This window comes from Pteropus medius, unplaced genomic scaffold, assembly GCF_902729225.1.
Source record: "Pteropus medius unplaced genomic scaffold, Ma_sr-lr_union100, whole genome shotgun sequence".
Classification (NCBI taxonomy): domain Eukaryota; kingdom Metazoa; phylum Chordata; class Mammalia; order Chiroptera; family Pteropodidae; genus Pteropus; species Pteropus medius.
The window spans coordinates 4669051-4686885 of NW_024352785.1; the positions used below are offsets into that span (position 1 = coordinate 4669051).

Sequence of the window (17835 nt, forward strand, 5' to 3'; positions counted from 1 at the left end):
CAAATATGTACACTTCAATAAAAAATGCACCTGTGTTGAAGAAGACTCAATTCTGCCACATATAAGTCATTAACATTCTTACCTATTAAATGGAGACCTCAAAAGTTCTTATCATTGCTTCCTAAATATGGATCTCCAAGTTTCCACACACAGTCCAATAAATATGACTTTATCTTCTCAAACTGTGTGCATTCAATCTAAGCTATTTTTAGACTCTGATTTACATAGGCCTAGCAGCCTAGAAGGAAGGCCTCCTACTCCAATATGATTTGATAGTAGCAGAATCTATCTGAAGACTAGGAGTGTGTCATCAATAAATATTGCAAAGTAAATACGTCTCCAACTAAGACTGAGCACGTCAAAGTAAAATTTAAGTCCAAGGGACCACAGTAATAGGATATTAATATTCTTCCACATATTCCTAATTTTCTGTCTTCCTGCCCCTAGTTTAACAATCTAAGTTGCCACAAATCTCCAAGTGTCCTTTCTAACTTATGAAATACTTCACATTTTTTAGTTTCAGTGAAACCCCTACACAGTCTCTTTCAGATCAATGATTCTTAAATTCATAGATTCTTCTGGGTGCAAGAAACTCTAAAGACAGACCATCTCGTCCAGGTGCATCTCTTCATAGATAGGAAACTAAAGCACAGAGCTTTATGGCACTTGCCTCTATTAGCAAACCGAGAACCAGAGACTTGATAAAGTATTATAACTTAGAGATTTAAAGATTGAGATTTTCTAAATCACACAACATTAAACACATCTAGACCAACAGCTAGCTCTCAACACTGTGTACCTGATATTTCCCTAATTGTTTATTTAAAAATTATATACCATGATGATAGCAAAACAAATTATTTAGAAACTATATACTGTAGTGATAATAATGGTAACACAACTTTTTAAGAGCATTTGTAAATTTTCAAACATTATGTCAATGTAAATTACATTTTGTGTAATGTCTTAGTATGAAAACACTTTGTCAGAATGTAGATATTTTAACAAAAAAAGCTTTTATTATATTAAAACCTGAGTCCTACCCTTGGTCTCAAGAGATAAAACAACTAAAATAGTTTTGCAAAAGCTGTGCATGTTTAAAATGCTATCTTGCCTTTACTTGAATCCAGGAAAGTAATCAATATTATACCACAAACCAGTCTTCTCAACAGAACAAAGACTTTGTTGAGCAACAGAGATGATCCTAAAACCTTTGTGGACCAGCTTTGATATGAATCCAGTAGATTCTGACTGCTGACAGGACAAACCACCAATCCTGGACTATAATCTTAAGAACCTTCTCAGCAAACTGAGTCTTCCAATGCAGACATTAGCTTAGCTGCTACTTTGTCAGAGAGAATAATTCCGATCTTTTAAGTATAAATGTACCATAATTTTTGGCCATCTCAAAATGCTCAAGGAAGCACTTACTGATCCAATAAGTCTTGATTTGTCTTTATTGAGTGCAATTTCGAATGACTGTAAAAATCCTACATATAGTCATTATAACACTTTTTGGGCACAATCTGTTCATCCAAAGGCATTTCTACTCTACACTATAAACTGCATTAGATGTGACTAGAAAAACATTCACCTACCAAGATGTTCAGGGCAAGGTTATAGGAAATGAATAAAATATTATGGTTATATACAGTCTCAGCTACACTAAGATGTTCTGCTAGAGCAATAATTGAGAATAAGGTACCTATCCTCTCCACTGGCTTTAGGTTCTGATCCTCAAAATACAATTAAAGCTGATCCATCATTTAAAACACAAGACAATCACAGGCTCTCTTTTAGATACACTAGAACAGTGATTTACAATTTTTTTCTCAAAGTTTACTCTGGTTTTCCAGCAATTCAGATATTGTAGCATCTATTTTAATATTAGTAACTAAAATTTACTTACCAATCTCGATACTAAGGCAAGCACTTTGCATATATTACTTCAATTAATACCCTGAATATTAATTTGCCTGCTTAGCTAACAAGTGGCAGAGACAAGATCGAAAGCCTAGCTGACAACAAAGCCCAGGCGCCTATCTACTGTGCCTTATTACCATAGTTTTAGGTAACTCATAAACATTTCTTCTTTTCCTAGGGAGGAAAAAAAAAAAAACATTATTTCCCACTAAACTGTAAACTTAAAGAGACCCGAAGAGACCAAGCCCAAACAGACCTGAATCATACCTGCTTTGTTTCATCACTGTGCTGCTAGCAGGGCAGTTTCTAATAGTAATTAACTGAAGGGAGGTTAAATGAATAGGTTACTCAACTACTGAGTGAAAGGCAAGACTCACATCCATTCACTTAAGTACTATATAATAGTTAAAATCTATACAGTGAAAAATTTTAGATAACACACAAGTAAATTTTATAGTAGCCAGTTTTTCATTACATGTATGTAAGAATTAACTCCTAATTATTTTACAGCTCTGGAAAGCAGTAGAGGTGGCACGTAAGTGAGAGATTACAAAGGAACTAGCATTTTCATCATTGCTAAAATAAGATATTTCATATATTTGGTATATATGAAAGGTATAAGGTTAATTATATATACATATATATATTCGCCTTTCTTTTCACCTTACATATTTAGCTTAATCATATACACTGACCACATTCCCTTCTTAAAAGCCAAATGTTCAGAGGAACTAATGATATGTGAGCCATTAAAACGCCAAACAAAAAACCTTCTGGCTACCGCCATACCACCCTGAACAAGCCCGATGCCCTCTGATCTCGGAAGCTAAGCAGGGTCGGGCCTGGTTAGTACTTGGATGGGAGACCACCTAGGAAGACCAGGTGCTGTAGGAGTAAAAAATGAAAAATAAGGGATTGTAAACTGAGGAGGTCCTTGCAATCTGTGAGGGCAACCAAGGGTTGCCGCGCCTTGGGGGCGGGGGGAACCCTTCTGGGCCAGAACCCCGGGGCCGTTTCCGGCGCTCAGGACTGGAAAATGGCAGAGCAACTTTCTCTAGGAAAGGCGCCAGAACAGGTACGCTCCATCCTATTCAAAAAAACTGGGAGAAAAGGGGCTGCAGGCCGCAGGAGGCGCCCGGTCTGCGACCAAAAGCCCGGGGACAGCAGCAGCAGCGACGAAGGCAGCACTGTGGTTCGCCCAGAAAAGAAACGGGCGCCCCACAATCCGATGACACGCAAGACCCGCAGCCGCGGCGGACGCAAGGCGGCTTGCGGGGACGTGAGCAGTGATGAGGGGCAGGGAACGGGGCAGGAGACGGAGTCTGAGAGTCTCGGCGTGGTCTACAAATCCACCCGCTCCGCGAAACCCGTGGGGCCAGAGGATATGGGGGCGACTGCCGTCTACCAGCTAGACACAGAGAAGGAGCGTGCCGCACAAGCCATCTTTGAACGCAGCCAGAAAATCCAGGAGATGCTGAGGGGCAAGGAGGATGACAAGATCTATCGGGGAATCAACAACTATCAGAAATACATGAAGCCCAAGGACACGTCTATGGGCAACGCTTCCTCCGGGATGGTGCGGAAGGGCCCCATCCGAGCGCCCGAGCATCTCCGAGCCACTGTGCGCTGGGATTACCAGCCCGATATTTGTAAGGACTACAAGGAGACTGGCTTTTGCGGCTTCGGAGACAGCTGCAAATTCCTCCATGATCGTTCAGATTACAAGCACGGGTGGCAGATCGAACGTGAGCTTGACGAGGGTCGTTATGGTGTCTATGAGGATGAAAACTATGAAGTAGGAAGCGATGATGAGAAAATACCATTCAAGTGTTTGATCTGTCGCCAGACCTTCCAAAACCCTGTTGTCACCAAGTGCAGGCATTATTTCTGCGAGAACTGTGCACTGCAGCATTTCCGCACCACCCCGCGCTGCTACGTCTGTGACCAGCCGACCAATGGTGTCTTCAACCCAGCGAAAGAATTGATTTCTAAACTGGGAAAGCATGGAGCTGCAGAAGAGGGTGGGGCTTTCGATTTCCCAGAAGAACCCCGATAAGGGTCCAATTCCCATTAGTTAGTTTTCCCATTATACTCCAGTCTCAAAATAAATATTTTAGAAAATTTAAACAAGCCTTCTAAATTCAATACATTAGGTTAACATTGAAATAATTCTTGTCACATACATCAGTTTCTTTAATACATATATTTCATAGTCATTAGCAATGTAAACGCAAAAATAAAGTAAGCTTCTTGTTTAAATGAGTGATCATTTCAGAAAGGATAGGTTTGGTATTATTGTTGCCTTAAACTGATTTTAATTTTATCAAACACTAGTTCACTTCTATTCCTCATTCAAGTATGTTTAACAATGCTAGGACACTGATATGAACGATAACAGGAAACACTAAGGAAAAGTAGTCATGGTACCTACCTTGGTTAGGTGAATGACTCCTTTAGAAGTAACTGAACAACCCATGAAGCCAACGTACTGAAGTTCAGGACAGTGCTCAGCAAATGCTTTCACTGACTGATCTGTCACCTAGGGAAGAGACATAAAGTTAATCAAGTTGGCATTCCAGTGAATTAAAGATTTGGCTCCTCAAATTCCCTCTGCCCGACTTGCATCATTGATATTTCCCTTTCCATCAGATCATTTGAATCGGTATACAAACATGTTGCAATATCTCCGTGGTTTAAAAAAAAAAATTCTCCCTTGACCCCACATCCTTTCTATCATCCCATGTTTTTCTGCATCATTGAGAAAACACCATAAAGATGTCAACACTACCTACCTCCACTTCTTCATCTCTCTCAATATATGTATTTTTTATTGACATATAATTCACAGACTATAAAATTCACCTTTTCGAAGGGTTCAGTTCAGTAGTTTGGGTATATTCACAAGGTTGAGGGACTATAACCAACGTCTAATTTCAGAACATGTTCATCACCACAAAAAGAAACCTCACACCCATTAGCGTCACTCCCCTATTCTACCCCCCCAGCCCCAACTCCCTGGCAACTTTGTTTCTATGGATTTGCCTAGTCTGGACATTTTTGGTAATTGAAATTATATAATTGGTTCCTAAAGTACAACAATGGTCTCTTTATAAGGTTTCTCCCTTCAAGAAATCTGGTTTTGCCCTTCACTCCTTCGAATTCTCTGGACTTGGATGGTATGATGGTTAATTTTAAGTGTTAAGTTGACTACATCATGAGGTGCCCACATATTTAGTTAAACATCATTAGGGGTGTGTTTGTGAGGGTGTTTCTTGATATAATTAACATTTGAAATGGTAAACTAAAACAGACTGCTCTCCCCAATGTGAACGGGGGTCTTATCTAACCCACTACAGGTCTGAATGGAACAAAAAGGCTGAGTAAGAAAGGATTTCTTCCCTTCCCTTCTTTTTCCTTCCCTTGCCTTCCCTTCTCTCTATCCCTGACTACCTTCAAGCTGGGACACTGGTCTCCTACCTTCAGACACAAATTCAGACTGGAACTTACACTATCAGATCTCTTGGCTTTTAGGTCTTTGGAATCAGACTAGAACTATATCATCAGCTTTCTTGTGTCTCCAGATTACCAACTGCAGATTTGGGGCTTTTTCAGCCTTCATAACAGCATGAGCTACTTCCTTAATCTCTTTACACTACTAATTCTGTTTCTCTGGATAACCCTAATTAATGTAATACATATTAGAATCCCCTGAGGAATTTATTAAAAACTCAAAGCCAAAAGGAGTGAGGCCCGAGAATCTGTATTTTTAACAAGCCATTAGTGACTCTTAGGCATGTGAAAGCTTAAGGCCCCAGTGCTGCAAAGAAGTTACACTGACAGCTTTTGGCATTTCTACCTGGCCCTGGTTTGTTTAAACAAAGGGCAGAATGAAATTCGTTTTTTGTCTTCCCACACCTCCAAAAAATTTCCATGTATTAAATTTTCTTCTTATAATTGTGCTAACGTTTTCTTCACTGTTCCACAAAGTTGTAGCTTATAAAAGAAGGTCCAAACATTCTCTATCATAGGCTTAATTTCAGATTCATTTTCTTCACGGTTAAAATGAAATTAACAAGTTAAACACTTATGTTAGTTTTTCAAACAGCAGTGACTTACATCTCCTTTGCATTAGCTTTAATATTGGTGACTCTTACTTTGTATCTTATCTATTCTGAATAGATATGGGAAAATAAAAGTATGTGGACAGCATTAATTCTAAAACAACACAAGAGCATTTTCCTAAAATAATGAAACCAACAGTATCCATAGTACATCTGATAAAAGATTAATTCTGCCCTCAAAAGGAAAGTATGCTTCTGCATATTAAGACTAAGGGTGCCATTGATAAATAAAATATGGGCCTTCCTAACACTCATCTTTCTAAAAACGTTATGTTAACAAAGAATATTTAAGACACTAAAATCGCCTAAAGCTTCAATGAAAACAAGTCTCTTTTAAAAAGGGGGTTGAGAGAGTAATAGAAGTTAAATAAAGATGCTCAGTTGGTGAAATATCCTGCCCAATCTCACTTAAGCCTTTCAAACATTGAGTTTGTCATATATCCATCTTCATGGAACTCAGCTAAGGATTAAGGACACATAAAAAGCTCAGGTCCAAAGTGTTAGAGCTTTCAGAGAGAAGAAAAAAGGGTATTAAAAATTTGCTTGGTGGCTCTTTCCTTTTCGCTCTAGCGATCAGAGTAAGAGAGTACAAAGAAGCCTCCAGCATCACCAGAGTTCTATGAGTCAAGCAGGACCAGAGTAAGTCCTTGGGGTACAGAAACACTCTCAGCTGGCTTGGGTGCATTTTTGGAGACTAATAAAAGGGGCTTGAATATGTGGGTGGGTTTCAGCTCCATTTCCAAGGATAGAAATCATATAAAATGTTGTATTTCGTTATTTTTAAAATGTGTAGTTAAAGCATGTTAGTTTACTCTCCTGGTTACTCCAAGAGATTCTCATCATAATTTGGGGGCTCTATGGGCTAAACTGCAGGACGGGAGTGAGGGAAACATAGGTGAAAGTTTATTATTATTTTTTAACATTATGATAAAAAAGAACCCCATTTTGTTAAGGTTCTCAGCCTGACTGCATATCAGAATCACCTGAGGAGCTTTTTGATTTAATTTCTGGGTTTAGATCTGCATCAATTTTATTTTAAAAGCACCCCAAGGCGATTCTAATGTGCAGCCTGGGTAATGAACAAGTTCTAAGGCCTTTCACGCAAAGTGGGGTCCTCAGACCAGCAGCATTGGTGTCAACCTGAGCTTGTTAAAACTGCAAAATCTCAGACCCCACCACAGACCTACTGAATTCTAATATGCATTTTAACAAGATCCCCAGGTAATTCCTATGCACCTTAAAGCTTGAGAAATACTGGTGAAAAGACAAAGGACTAAGGCATCATCTTGTGATAAGATGAAGCGAAAATGGGACAGCTATGTCACAAACAAAGCACTATGGAGAATTTTTTAAACATCTTTATTGGATATAATTTATATACCATAAAATTCACCCATTTTAAAGGTAAGAGTTCATTCAGTTTTAGTAAACCTATACAGTTGTGTAATCTTCGCCACAATGCAGTTTTAGAACACTTCCATTGCAACATCCCCCAAACTTCCTTTATCCTTTATGGCCATATGCAGTCAATCCCAGCTCCCACCCCTAGACAACCATTGACTTGCTTTCTATCTCTATAGTTTTGCCCTTTCTAGAAACTTCATATAAACAGAATTGTACCAGAAGAAGTCTTTTGTGTTTAGCTTCTTTCACTAGAATAATGTTTTTGCGGTTCATCTGTGCTGTCACACGTATCAATAGTTGGTTCATTACAATGCCAAGTAGAATTCTGTAGTATGGCTATACTACATTTTGTTTATTCACCTGTTGATAAACACTTGAATTGTTTCCAGTTTGAGTCTTCAATAAATAATGCTGCTGTAATCATTCTCATATAAGTATTTATATAGATATATATTTTCATTTCTCTTGGATAAGTAGGAGTGAAATTGCTGAGTCATGTGAGAAATGTAAGTTTAATTTTTTACACATTTTTTTTGTTACGTTGTTTATCTTATTAAGTTGTAAGAGTTATTTATATACTTTGGATATAACTCCTTTAGCAGATATTTGTTTTATGAATATTATCTTCCATTCTGTACCTTGTCTTTTCGTTTTCTTAATGGTGGTCTTAGTGCCAACATTTAGGTCTGTCGTGCTCTTGGTATTAATTTTTGTGAATAATGTGAAGTGAGGTGAAAGTTTCATTTTTTTGCATATCCAGTGGAGAAAGGTGCTGTCCCAGGACCATTTGTTGTATGAAGACTACATACTATGGAGGAATTTAAAGCTCCAACCTGGAATGGTTTGACTTGAAGGATCATAATCAATTGACTAGGAAAACCAGACAGTAGATAAAAATCAGTATGTAAATAAAGGTGTGGCTCAGGACTTGGAAAGAAGTATCAGAAGATAAAGGGAGATAAAGATCAGCTTGCAAAGCAGATCTGGATCTTTTAGTCAAGGCTGTGATAGAAAGAGGAAGATGAACCTCAGATTCACGTGTTATTCTTCAAATTGCAGAAGTAGAGAATGACCACCTCCTTAAGCTGGCATTCTAAAAGACAAGCTACACTTTAATATCCACATGAAAAGGGTACAGGTGCATTTATGTTACAATGAGGAAAAGCATTGGTGGTAAGGAACGTCTGTTGTATCTTCGTAGTCAAGAGAACCATGAAAAGTCTGAATAATATAAACACACACAATTCTAGTAGAGCTTCAGTTTGTGAATCTTAAGGGGGCCTTCTCTAGTTGCTAAACCAGAAGCAAATGAAAACCAGAAATGCAAAGGACAAAGGGGAAAAAGAAGAGGATGCTGGTTCTTACAAGTTCTTGAGAGCTACACTCAATCAGAGATCTTTTGAGAGTGATTTCTTATGCAATCAAACATACAGACAAGAGAGAAACCTCTTCAGGAGGTAGAAATAATGGGCCTAGAAAATTCTAAAATAAGGGGCAAAAGTAATAGCCACTGTGGTGGAAATGGCCATATATGACTAAAATAGTCTTGGCTAGAAGAAAAAGAAAGAGCAAAATGCAAGCAGGACAGGGTCACTAATTTTGCTTGGAGAGTTACTGATTATAAGTGTGATTCTGAATTGTGGCACTGCTGAATCTGAAGATTCAGTCTCTGGACATAGCTCACGCTCTGTCGAATTTTGGGGTACTAGTAGCCAAAATTTTGAAGAGAGAGTAAATAATAAAAACACCTAGGTAATAAAAATGTGTATATTTACTAAGGCCCTAATGTGTGCCAAGCTAAGTCATAACAGCCTTGAGAGGCATTATTATCTCCATTTAACAGGTGACTAACAGCCTATTAGAAATTCACTTGCCCAAATCAAAACACTAGCGAGTGGCAAAGTGGGGCTTTAAACTTTGGTCTTTTATGTTCTGAAACCCATGCTCTTTACCTTATACGAATTAGATTGTGATTCATTTCATGGTGCTAGTCTCACTTAAATGCAAATGAAAAATCGAGGCCCTCCCTTCTGTCCCAGAGAAGTACAGTGGCAGAGATCAAGGCAAAATGGGTCTACTCTATAAATAATTTTCTAAGAGAAGCACTACCCTTGATTACTTTTTTCATCTGCTGAAGACAGAAAGGGTTTGGTGCCAGTGCTGTGATTGTCTTGTAAATCCTGAGAACCATCACAAAAGAGGGAAGCATACAAGAGGGCTGTGGTAACCTGATTCAAAGATGTTGAAGAAGCTGGATTAATAGTAGTAAATTATGAAACCACAGAAGTAAAAGCTGATAATCCAAGAAAGCATTTTTATCTAGAAAAGATTAAAATTAAAGAAAAAAATAAGGATGGGAGAAGCTTTTACATAAATTTCAGGATTCTAAATAAAGAGATGCAATTTGTTCTTATTTTAAGACAAAGTTTCTTGGAACATGGTAGGAGAGATCTATCTTTATCAGAATAAGACTGATTCAATGAACGGGTTTTGTAATCTGCACTGAAAGATTAACTTTTGGGAATGATTGCTAACATATCTGGGAGGAAAAGAATTTGAAGCCTTAATTGGTAGAACAATCCTTGGACATTTTATAGTGCTCTATTAGAGAATTATTCTGTGTGATCCTACATGAGCATGCTAAATAATATAAAGTATTTCTTGAACTTGCTCAGAAAACTTTTTTTTAAGTTTTCTCCAAACTTTACCCAAACCTACTAATTCAGGACCCAGAAGTTATACTTTTAATAAGTTATATTAATGATTCACATGGAATCGATCAGGAAACAGTCCCATGATTAAATCTAACCACCATGACTAACTAGACCCTCCAAATATTAGTACTGAAGATGGCTTTGAGTATATGTTGGGGTTATCTCTTTGCCATCTGTACCGCCACCATAGACCGCCATGGTCTGCCACCATATGGCATCCTTTTCATGGACATCTTCAATATCTGGCACACTGGACCTCTTTCTGACACTCTTGACCCCACAAATCTATTCTCCGCCCATCAAGCCACAGTGCTATTTCAAAAAGCACAAATTGGATCATATCTGCCTGCTATTAAAAATCTCCCAATGATACCAATCACTCCAAGAATAAAATCTAAACTTCTATAACTTACAAGGCTCTGCATGATCTGACTGTTCTCTACTCCTTTCACCTCATTTGATCCCAACATCTTCTCTCCTTATTAACTATGTGATGGTCTCCCCATCTATCTCATTCACTACTTTATTTCCAGTGCCTGGCACAGGCACACAACAGGAGCTCCAAAAATAAAAATGAATGAATATCGTCTTGATGCATGTTAATAAATTATTAGTTCAATATTGAAAAACAAATTCTTTTTAAAGCCAAGAAAATTTAAAATGTTGATCTTATTGGTTCCAAGTGGCACAAAGAAGCAGTGGCTAAAAACGAGATAAATGGTTTGATGATGTTAAGGACAGGATTTTCAAAAAAGGTGAAAGTAGCACTTTGATTCTGGAGTTAACTGGAAAAATAGTATAAGAAAATTAGCAGGGTGACTTCCTAATCTCGCTCAGGACCTCAGACCAATTCAAGGCCTTCTTTCCACCAAGGAAAAAGAACAACAGGGATCAAGGGCATAGCGAGTCAACTTCCTAGGGAATTTTCCAGGAGGCATATGAACTTCTGATTACTTTTTTCAGGTCTTGCAGCCAGAGTAGCTAGTGGGTCTGCGGATCATCCTCACCTTCTGAATGCAAAAATAAAGCCAGCATAAAGCAATCTGCTGAGGTTCCAACTGAGGTTTATAATCAAACAGCAAAAACACTGCCATGTATTTCACTTCAGCAAGATTCACCAAACGAGAAGAGCCATATGGATTCTGGGCAAAGTTCAGGTGGAATGGAGTTTAGCTGTCTACTGTCCCCTCTGTCATGCAGCAGGTGTTAACCAAATGAATGGGTTATTGGTTTAGGAAAGCAGAAGAGAAGTGACTCTGATAGTGAATGGCTACCCCAGTCCACTGAATCAGCAATATCTTTAAAAATAAAAAAGGCACATTTATAGTGTGGCTAATAAGGGCTTGTTTCACTCAGGGTTGCTTAGTCCCTTAAGTCCCTGTAATTCAACAAATATTTGAGTACCTACAATATGTACAACACCTCATGTTAAATATTAATGCAGTATGAATATAAGGTACAGTCCCTGCCTCTAAGAGCAGAGGCTATAGGTTGAGATAGCCTCCCACAACTACCAGTGAGATCCCGGGGGATATTTTAGTCTGTACACCGCATCCTAGTTTAATTCAGTTCAGTTTCCCAAGTCCTTCTGACTAGATCTGAAACCAAGGTTGAAGAGGAAACAAATTACAGAGGGTTGAAAGCCAGGCAGAATGGTTATGACTTCATATTAAGTGACTCTATTTTATCGGTAATATGAGGAATGTAGGGCTTAAAAAACTAACCTTTGATTACTTTTAGGTCCCTTGGGTTCAAATACACTGTAAGTCTATAATTGATACATTCATTAAAGGCTAAGGAAAGGGTAATGAAGGAAAAATTGTACTTCAAAGTCCAACAGGTATACACAGGACTAGCTAAAGGCCTCGGAGAGGCTGGCCAGGAGGCTATGGCTGCAGCAAGGTTCACACCCCCTAGGAGACAGTACTATACCACACCAAGGGGTGCCTCAGTTAGTCCTAGCCTCATGCCAGTCAGTAAGCACCTACATCTGACAGCTGACAAAGAGTACATAAAGTACTATGACAATAAAAATCCCAAGTGGAAGGAATTTTAGTTAACTACCCAGTAAATATACAATTATAGTTATATGAGCTTTAAAAATGGAACACAAAATTTATCCATTTGTTTATTCAACTCATCAAAAGCTATGTAAAAATTCTTTCTTTTTCATTTTCACATTCCTTTCCAGTATTATGTCTTTCACAGGATATACTAATATATTAATTGTAAGTATATACTAATATATTATATACTAATATATATTATATACTAATATATTATATACTAATATATTAATTGTAAGTATGTACACTTACAATTAATGCACAAAAGAGCCTTCTCCTTTGGAACGATATTACAAAAACACAAAACAAATTAGCATTTGTCACATAAAAGGAAACAGCTAAATATGGAGACAAAACACATGATACGAATTTACTTTATGAATCATTTTGGTAAGACCTTCAACACTGTGCTATTCATTTAATAAAACTTTATAGCTACAGTAAATTTTAAAAAGAAATCTAAAAGAAGATTATGTTAACATAGTTTTCTTTTAAACCATGGTCAGACAACTGTATTTATTGAGCACATGCCATGTGCCAAGTACTGTGCTACATACAATTATTAAGACATACAAATTGCCCTGATGAAACTTACAATCTTATAAAAAGAGCAAATGCTAAACAAACACTTATTACAAGAATGATCACTATATTAATAGTCATTTGCAGTAGTCAATGAATTATTACCATCTATATATGTCATAATTACAGTTAATATGGAAAAGAGCAAAAAATATGAGTAAAAATTATACTCAATTATTAAGAATCAAATTTTTCCCAAATATTTTGAATTAAGTCTTAATTGCATACCTGATATCATTTTAGTAGCATGCTATAAGTATTGCTTTTATATACTATAAGAAAAACAATTATTTAAAAATTCATATTCACTAATATAACTTTGACTTTAAATTAGCATGATACAATTATTTCATTAAGTAAATCAGAAACACAAAGCAGTGAAATTTATTTTTTCAGTTTTTTATTATGAAAAATTTTAAAAGTATACAAAAATAAGCAAAATAGTAAAATAAACTTCCATTAACCAATCATCTAGCTTCAATAATCACTAACAGAAAACTCTGTTTCATCAGTAGCCCCATCCGCTTCTAAAATGTCACATATAACAGTAAATATTTCATATATCCCTAAAAGATAAGGCTATTTTAAAAATCATAGCCATAATACCATTATCATTTCAGCAAAATATATTCATGTGAGATTTAATATGTAAAATAAACTATGTGTAATTTTTATGGAGATAATAATCCAACAAAGTAATTTTTAAATCTCATTAAAAATTTACCACAATTTTACAAAACTGACCCTTTGTCAACAAGGGCATTAAAATTCATAACTAATCATTTTCTAAAAGTCTAAAATTCCATTAGTGTCCAATGAGAATCTGATCATTTGATTGCTTATTTGACCTTCCCTGATTTTTGCTCATTCTATCTTGCTTAATGTTAGCCTGGGTTTGGAAAAGTCAGATTGGCTGATAAAAAGAGATTTATAAGTTATGCATTAAAGTATTGTGAAAGGAAAAGACATTGGTCCAGAACTAATGGTACTGATATTTGTCCCTATTAAAAAGATCTATGATAAGTTAGGTGTGACTCAACCACTTTCCTTCAATTTGCTGACCAAGTGTCTTTGACTAATACTACTTTAGTTTATTGAAATTCAATATGTGGGTAATCTAAATGAAACAGAAATAGTAGTCTATTCTGCATCCGCTCATCCTTTAATTAATGAAAGGTAATCTAAAAAGTAATCTACTAATGTAACAACCACGGGTATATTTAACAATAATATTTACAGAGCATTTTCTACTACACATATGCATTTATCCACTTACTCAGTTAGGTAAATAGGTGCAATCTCTATTTTACAAATGAAAAAACAGAAGTTAAAGAAACCAGCCCAAGGTTACATGTGATCCCAGTACTCTTTTCATTACAACATACTCAATAATGTACTTAAAATACAACCGAATAATCTATGTGAGCACTCAATTTGAGATCAATTAAGCAATAAGTAAACAAAATTGATAATGAAGTAGCTGCTTTATAAACATGCAATCAATTCTTTGGTCATATCACAGGAAAAAAATGTCTTAATTCTCAGAAAATATAAAGTCGTGTCCATGCTGTCAAACTTTTATTTCTTTTCTAAATAAAACCTTTAAACTAACAGATATGGTAGGTTTGAGGATTCAATTCAAAGAGTATAAAGAGAAATTCATAGGAGTATGATTAAAAGCTAAATTAAATCCACCAGACAAATCACTTACCAAAATTTGATTGTGTAGATTTATTATGTGTTTTGTAAGAAAATAGGAAAAAAGAGAAGTAGTATACACAACTTGAATTCTGAATCGTCTAACTTTGAATGAAGTTTCATCATAAAAGATGAAATGAACTTAAAAAGTCCCAAAAGGCTAACACACAAAGAACAGAGAAGAATTCTGAATAACAGAAGAGCTAGTTATTATTTCAAAAAGCATGTTAAAATTCACAAAGCAAGCGGAAAGCCAGACATGATAAAGACTGTCTATGGTTCTTTCCTTACCTACATAACTTGTCATTCTCTGCTTCCTTCCTGAACCTCTGCTGAATAGTCCTTCCTCTCCATTCCATTTGTGGTCCTCTCTCCTTTCTTGTATTTCCATCTGTTACCTTATCTCCTTTCTCTGATTCTTTCCTTTCCTTTTCTTCATGTTTCTTCTGAATCTTTTATGCCCACTGTCATACCTTTTCCCAACTGGCTGGTCATAATATGGAATGAAAGCATTTTTAATATAATCATTTTACTAATTTCAAATCACCGTTATTAAACCTTTTTTTAACTTCAAAAATAAAAGTAACATTATGACTCTATGAAATTACTGGAGTCAGGCTGCCTGAGTTGCAGTCCAGCTCCACTTCTTACTAGCTTATTATCCAAAAGTATAAAAATGAGATACAAATCTAATGGGGTTCTTGTGAGCAATCCAAGAGAATACCCATATGCTGGGCACATACCATACAAAGTGCTCAATAAAAGTTAGTACATACTTCCTCTCCCTGATTCCTTGGAGCTGGCATTTTGAACATTGTTGTACAAAGCTAACTGTTATTCCTATAATTATACTTGATAGAATGTAAGTCAGCATTTAATGAAAATCTCTGTTGTGATATATCCTACCTGCCCACCACCAAGCCATTAGAAATAGAAATGACAATACATAAACTCTTCCACTCTATACTTGTTCACCACGCTAAAAGTTATATATCAGAGGGGGAAAGTGCAAGTTAAATAAGACTTTCAATTGGTAAAATATCAGTAACAAGTTTAACTGTACACAACAGGTTACTGGTATTTTGTGACAGATTTAAAATGTTAGGTAATAAGAGGAAACAATACAAATAACTTTACTTTGTCTGGGTATGTTGATTGTATTTTTAATGTACTAATTTGACAAATTATTTTACTCTAACAGCACCTGGATATGACAGCACATCCCTACTGTCGTTAAAGCCTTTGGAAAGCACCAAAAAAAAAAGGTATATACACCCAAAATTAGGCATTGTACTGCTCCTAAATATACAATGTCTTAGGTAATAAGTAAAATCGTAAGGTTTCTTATCTGTGATTATAAAGACGGTTTTCACTAAGCTGTTTCACTCAAGAATATATCAGTATGTTTGATTTAAATGTATAATATTCTATAACTATAAAGAATACACCCCTCCCTGGGAAGCTAACTGTTGATATATAATATGCAAAAAGAAAATGCACAGAAGCAAGAACACAACCTTCAAAAAGTCACTTGTGTTTGTGAAAATATTTCAGATTAGGCTTTAATATTTTAACAGGAGAAAATGCTTCCCAAGATGAATAATATCTATCAAGGTATAAAGCCCCAACAATCTGTGTTTTAATCATAAATGAAAGACAATAATCACTTGCTTAAAAAAAAAGAGTACAAACATCTTAATGTATGAATATAGAACATTTCTTACATATTCATGTTTAACATTATTTAAACAAGAAAACCTATCATTAAAAAACAAAACCTAAAATTAGGTTATACATATTTCATCATGTCAGACAAATATATCCACAGCTCACTAAATGTTCTTTCTTACATTTCAAACACCTTATAAAATCCCACCTCTTTTAATAAAGTTCCCACAATAATTGGAAGTAAGATGGTAAGTCTGACCTAGTCTGTTTGGTCTGCACACTTAACCTTCACAAAGGAAGCCATGCTAAGTAACACAAATGTAAAGAAGCCATTTTCTTTGTTAATTTTGGCAGAGGATAAAAAAGGTATATTGTATAAATGTTTCACTTTATTTTTTTAGATTAGAAGCTCAGAAAGGGCAGAGCTCCTGTCATACAACAAACATCAAGACACGGATTCAGCTCTCCAGGGATCAAAGGAGGTTTTTACATATTTTCATAATACCCTCCCCAAGTCCAAGTACCAGTAGCACTGGACCCGAAAGATAGTAGGTGCTCAATAAACATTTATTGACTCCATGAATAAATAGAAGGAAGGAAGGAAGGAAGGGGAAGGGAAGGAAGGATAGCTGAAGGAAGAAGGAAGGAAGGAAGGAAGGAAGGAAGGGAGGGAGGAAAGGAAGGAAGGAAGGAAGGAGGAAAAATAATATAAATTAGTTTAACATATAAAATATTAAATATAAATTAATACCATAGTTCTACCTGGCCTTTATTCTTCCAAAATAACTTCTATAAACCAGACAATAAGAAGATGAATTATAAAACAATATACAATACATCTGAGTATACTTTGCTTGGGATGGCCAAAAACAAGTTTTTAAAAATCTGCTTATGTATTTTCCTATATACCGAAAAAAAAATGTAAAATTAAGAGTTATTAAGGAAAGGGAAGAATACTATATAGAATCAATTCACTATTTTAGAACCAAAATACAAATCAGAAAATTTTAAAAATCAATTCCCTGTTCAAACTTATAACTGGGTTACCAAACAGGACAAACAGAACTCAGTATTAAAAAGTACTTTACATGTACACAAATATGAGATTTTTAGTGGAGGGAATTCTCAAAGCCAATTGCTTCAGCAACATGGTGATAATGTGTTTGTATTGCACAGCTTCTCACTTGTATTTTGTCTTAAGACTGTGTAAATCAAGTATATCCCAGACCTCACTTGCATGGGAATATAAAATAGGGTCACAAATTGCTTTAAATGACCTAATTAGATAGCTAAAATTCCCCACTAGCTTGACCAATGGAAATTAGCATCTCTAAAAATTCTCCATAGTCATTTCTGAGGTGCCTAAATGCCTATCTGTTAGCGGCGGTCCCCACGAGGTGCTGACTTGTTCTGTCCCTCCTGCTCTGGTTCCTGTTGTCTCCATCCATGTCTGTTGCAGCTGAACCACTCAGTGGAGCTTAAGGCTTTTCTTGCCTCTCATGGCCACTCCGGTGTCACAGTGTGAGATCCTGCAGTTCCCATAGCTTCCGGCCAGAGAACTGCAGGAGTGCAACTAATAGCCTCCTCCCTGACTTTGCACCAAACCTCATCACCTAAACCGCCAAAGCCTTAAGATCCACCATATCACAATGTCTGTCT

General features: G+C 36.2%; 2 protein-coding genes and 1 pseudogene across 3 annotated transcripts in view; 2 read left to right on the plus strand and 1 right to left on the minus strand.

Annotated features, from left to right (window-relative positions):
- FBXL17 (F-box and leucine rich repeat protein 17) overlaps positions 1–17835 on the minus strand; it is a 439190-nt gene that overhangs the window by 307802 nt on the left and 113553 nt on the right. For both annotated transcript variants that reach the window (XM_039848409.1, XM_039848410.1), the window contains exon 5: positions 4355–4462. In XM_039848409.1, the coding sequence (XP_039704343.1) occupies positions 4355–4462 (108 nt within the window). The remainder of the gene's footprint in view (positions 1–4354; positions 4463–17835) is intronic.
- Positions 2699–2817, plus strand: LOC120591093 (uncharacterized; annotated as a pseudogene).
- LOC120590797 (E3 ubiquitin-protein ligase RNF113A-like) lies at positions 2921–4237 on the plus strand. Its single transcript, XM_039848411.1, has one exon. The coding sequence runs from the start codon at positions 2960–2962 to the stop codon at positions 3977–3979; it is 1020 nt and encodes a 339-aa protein (XP_039704345.1). The 5' UTR covers positions 2921–2959; the 3' UTR covers positions 3980–4237.

Excerpts from the sequence above, each read along its gene's own strand:
- LOC120590797 (XM_039848411.1), top strand. The coding sequence starts at position 2,960 with ATGGCAGAGCAACTTTCTCTAGGAAAGGCGCCAGAACAGGTACGCTCC.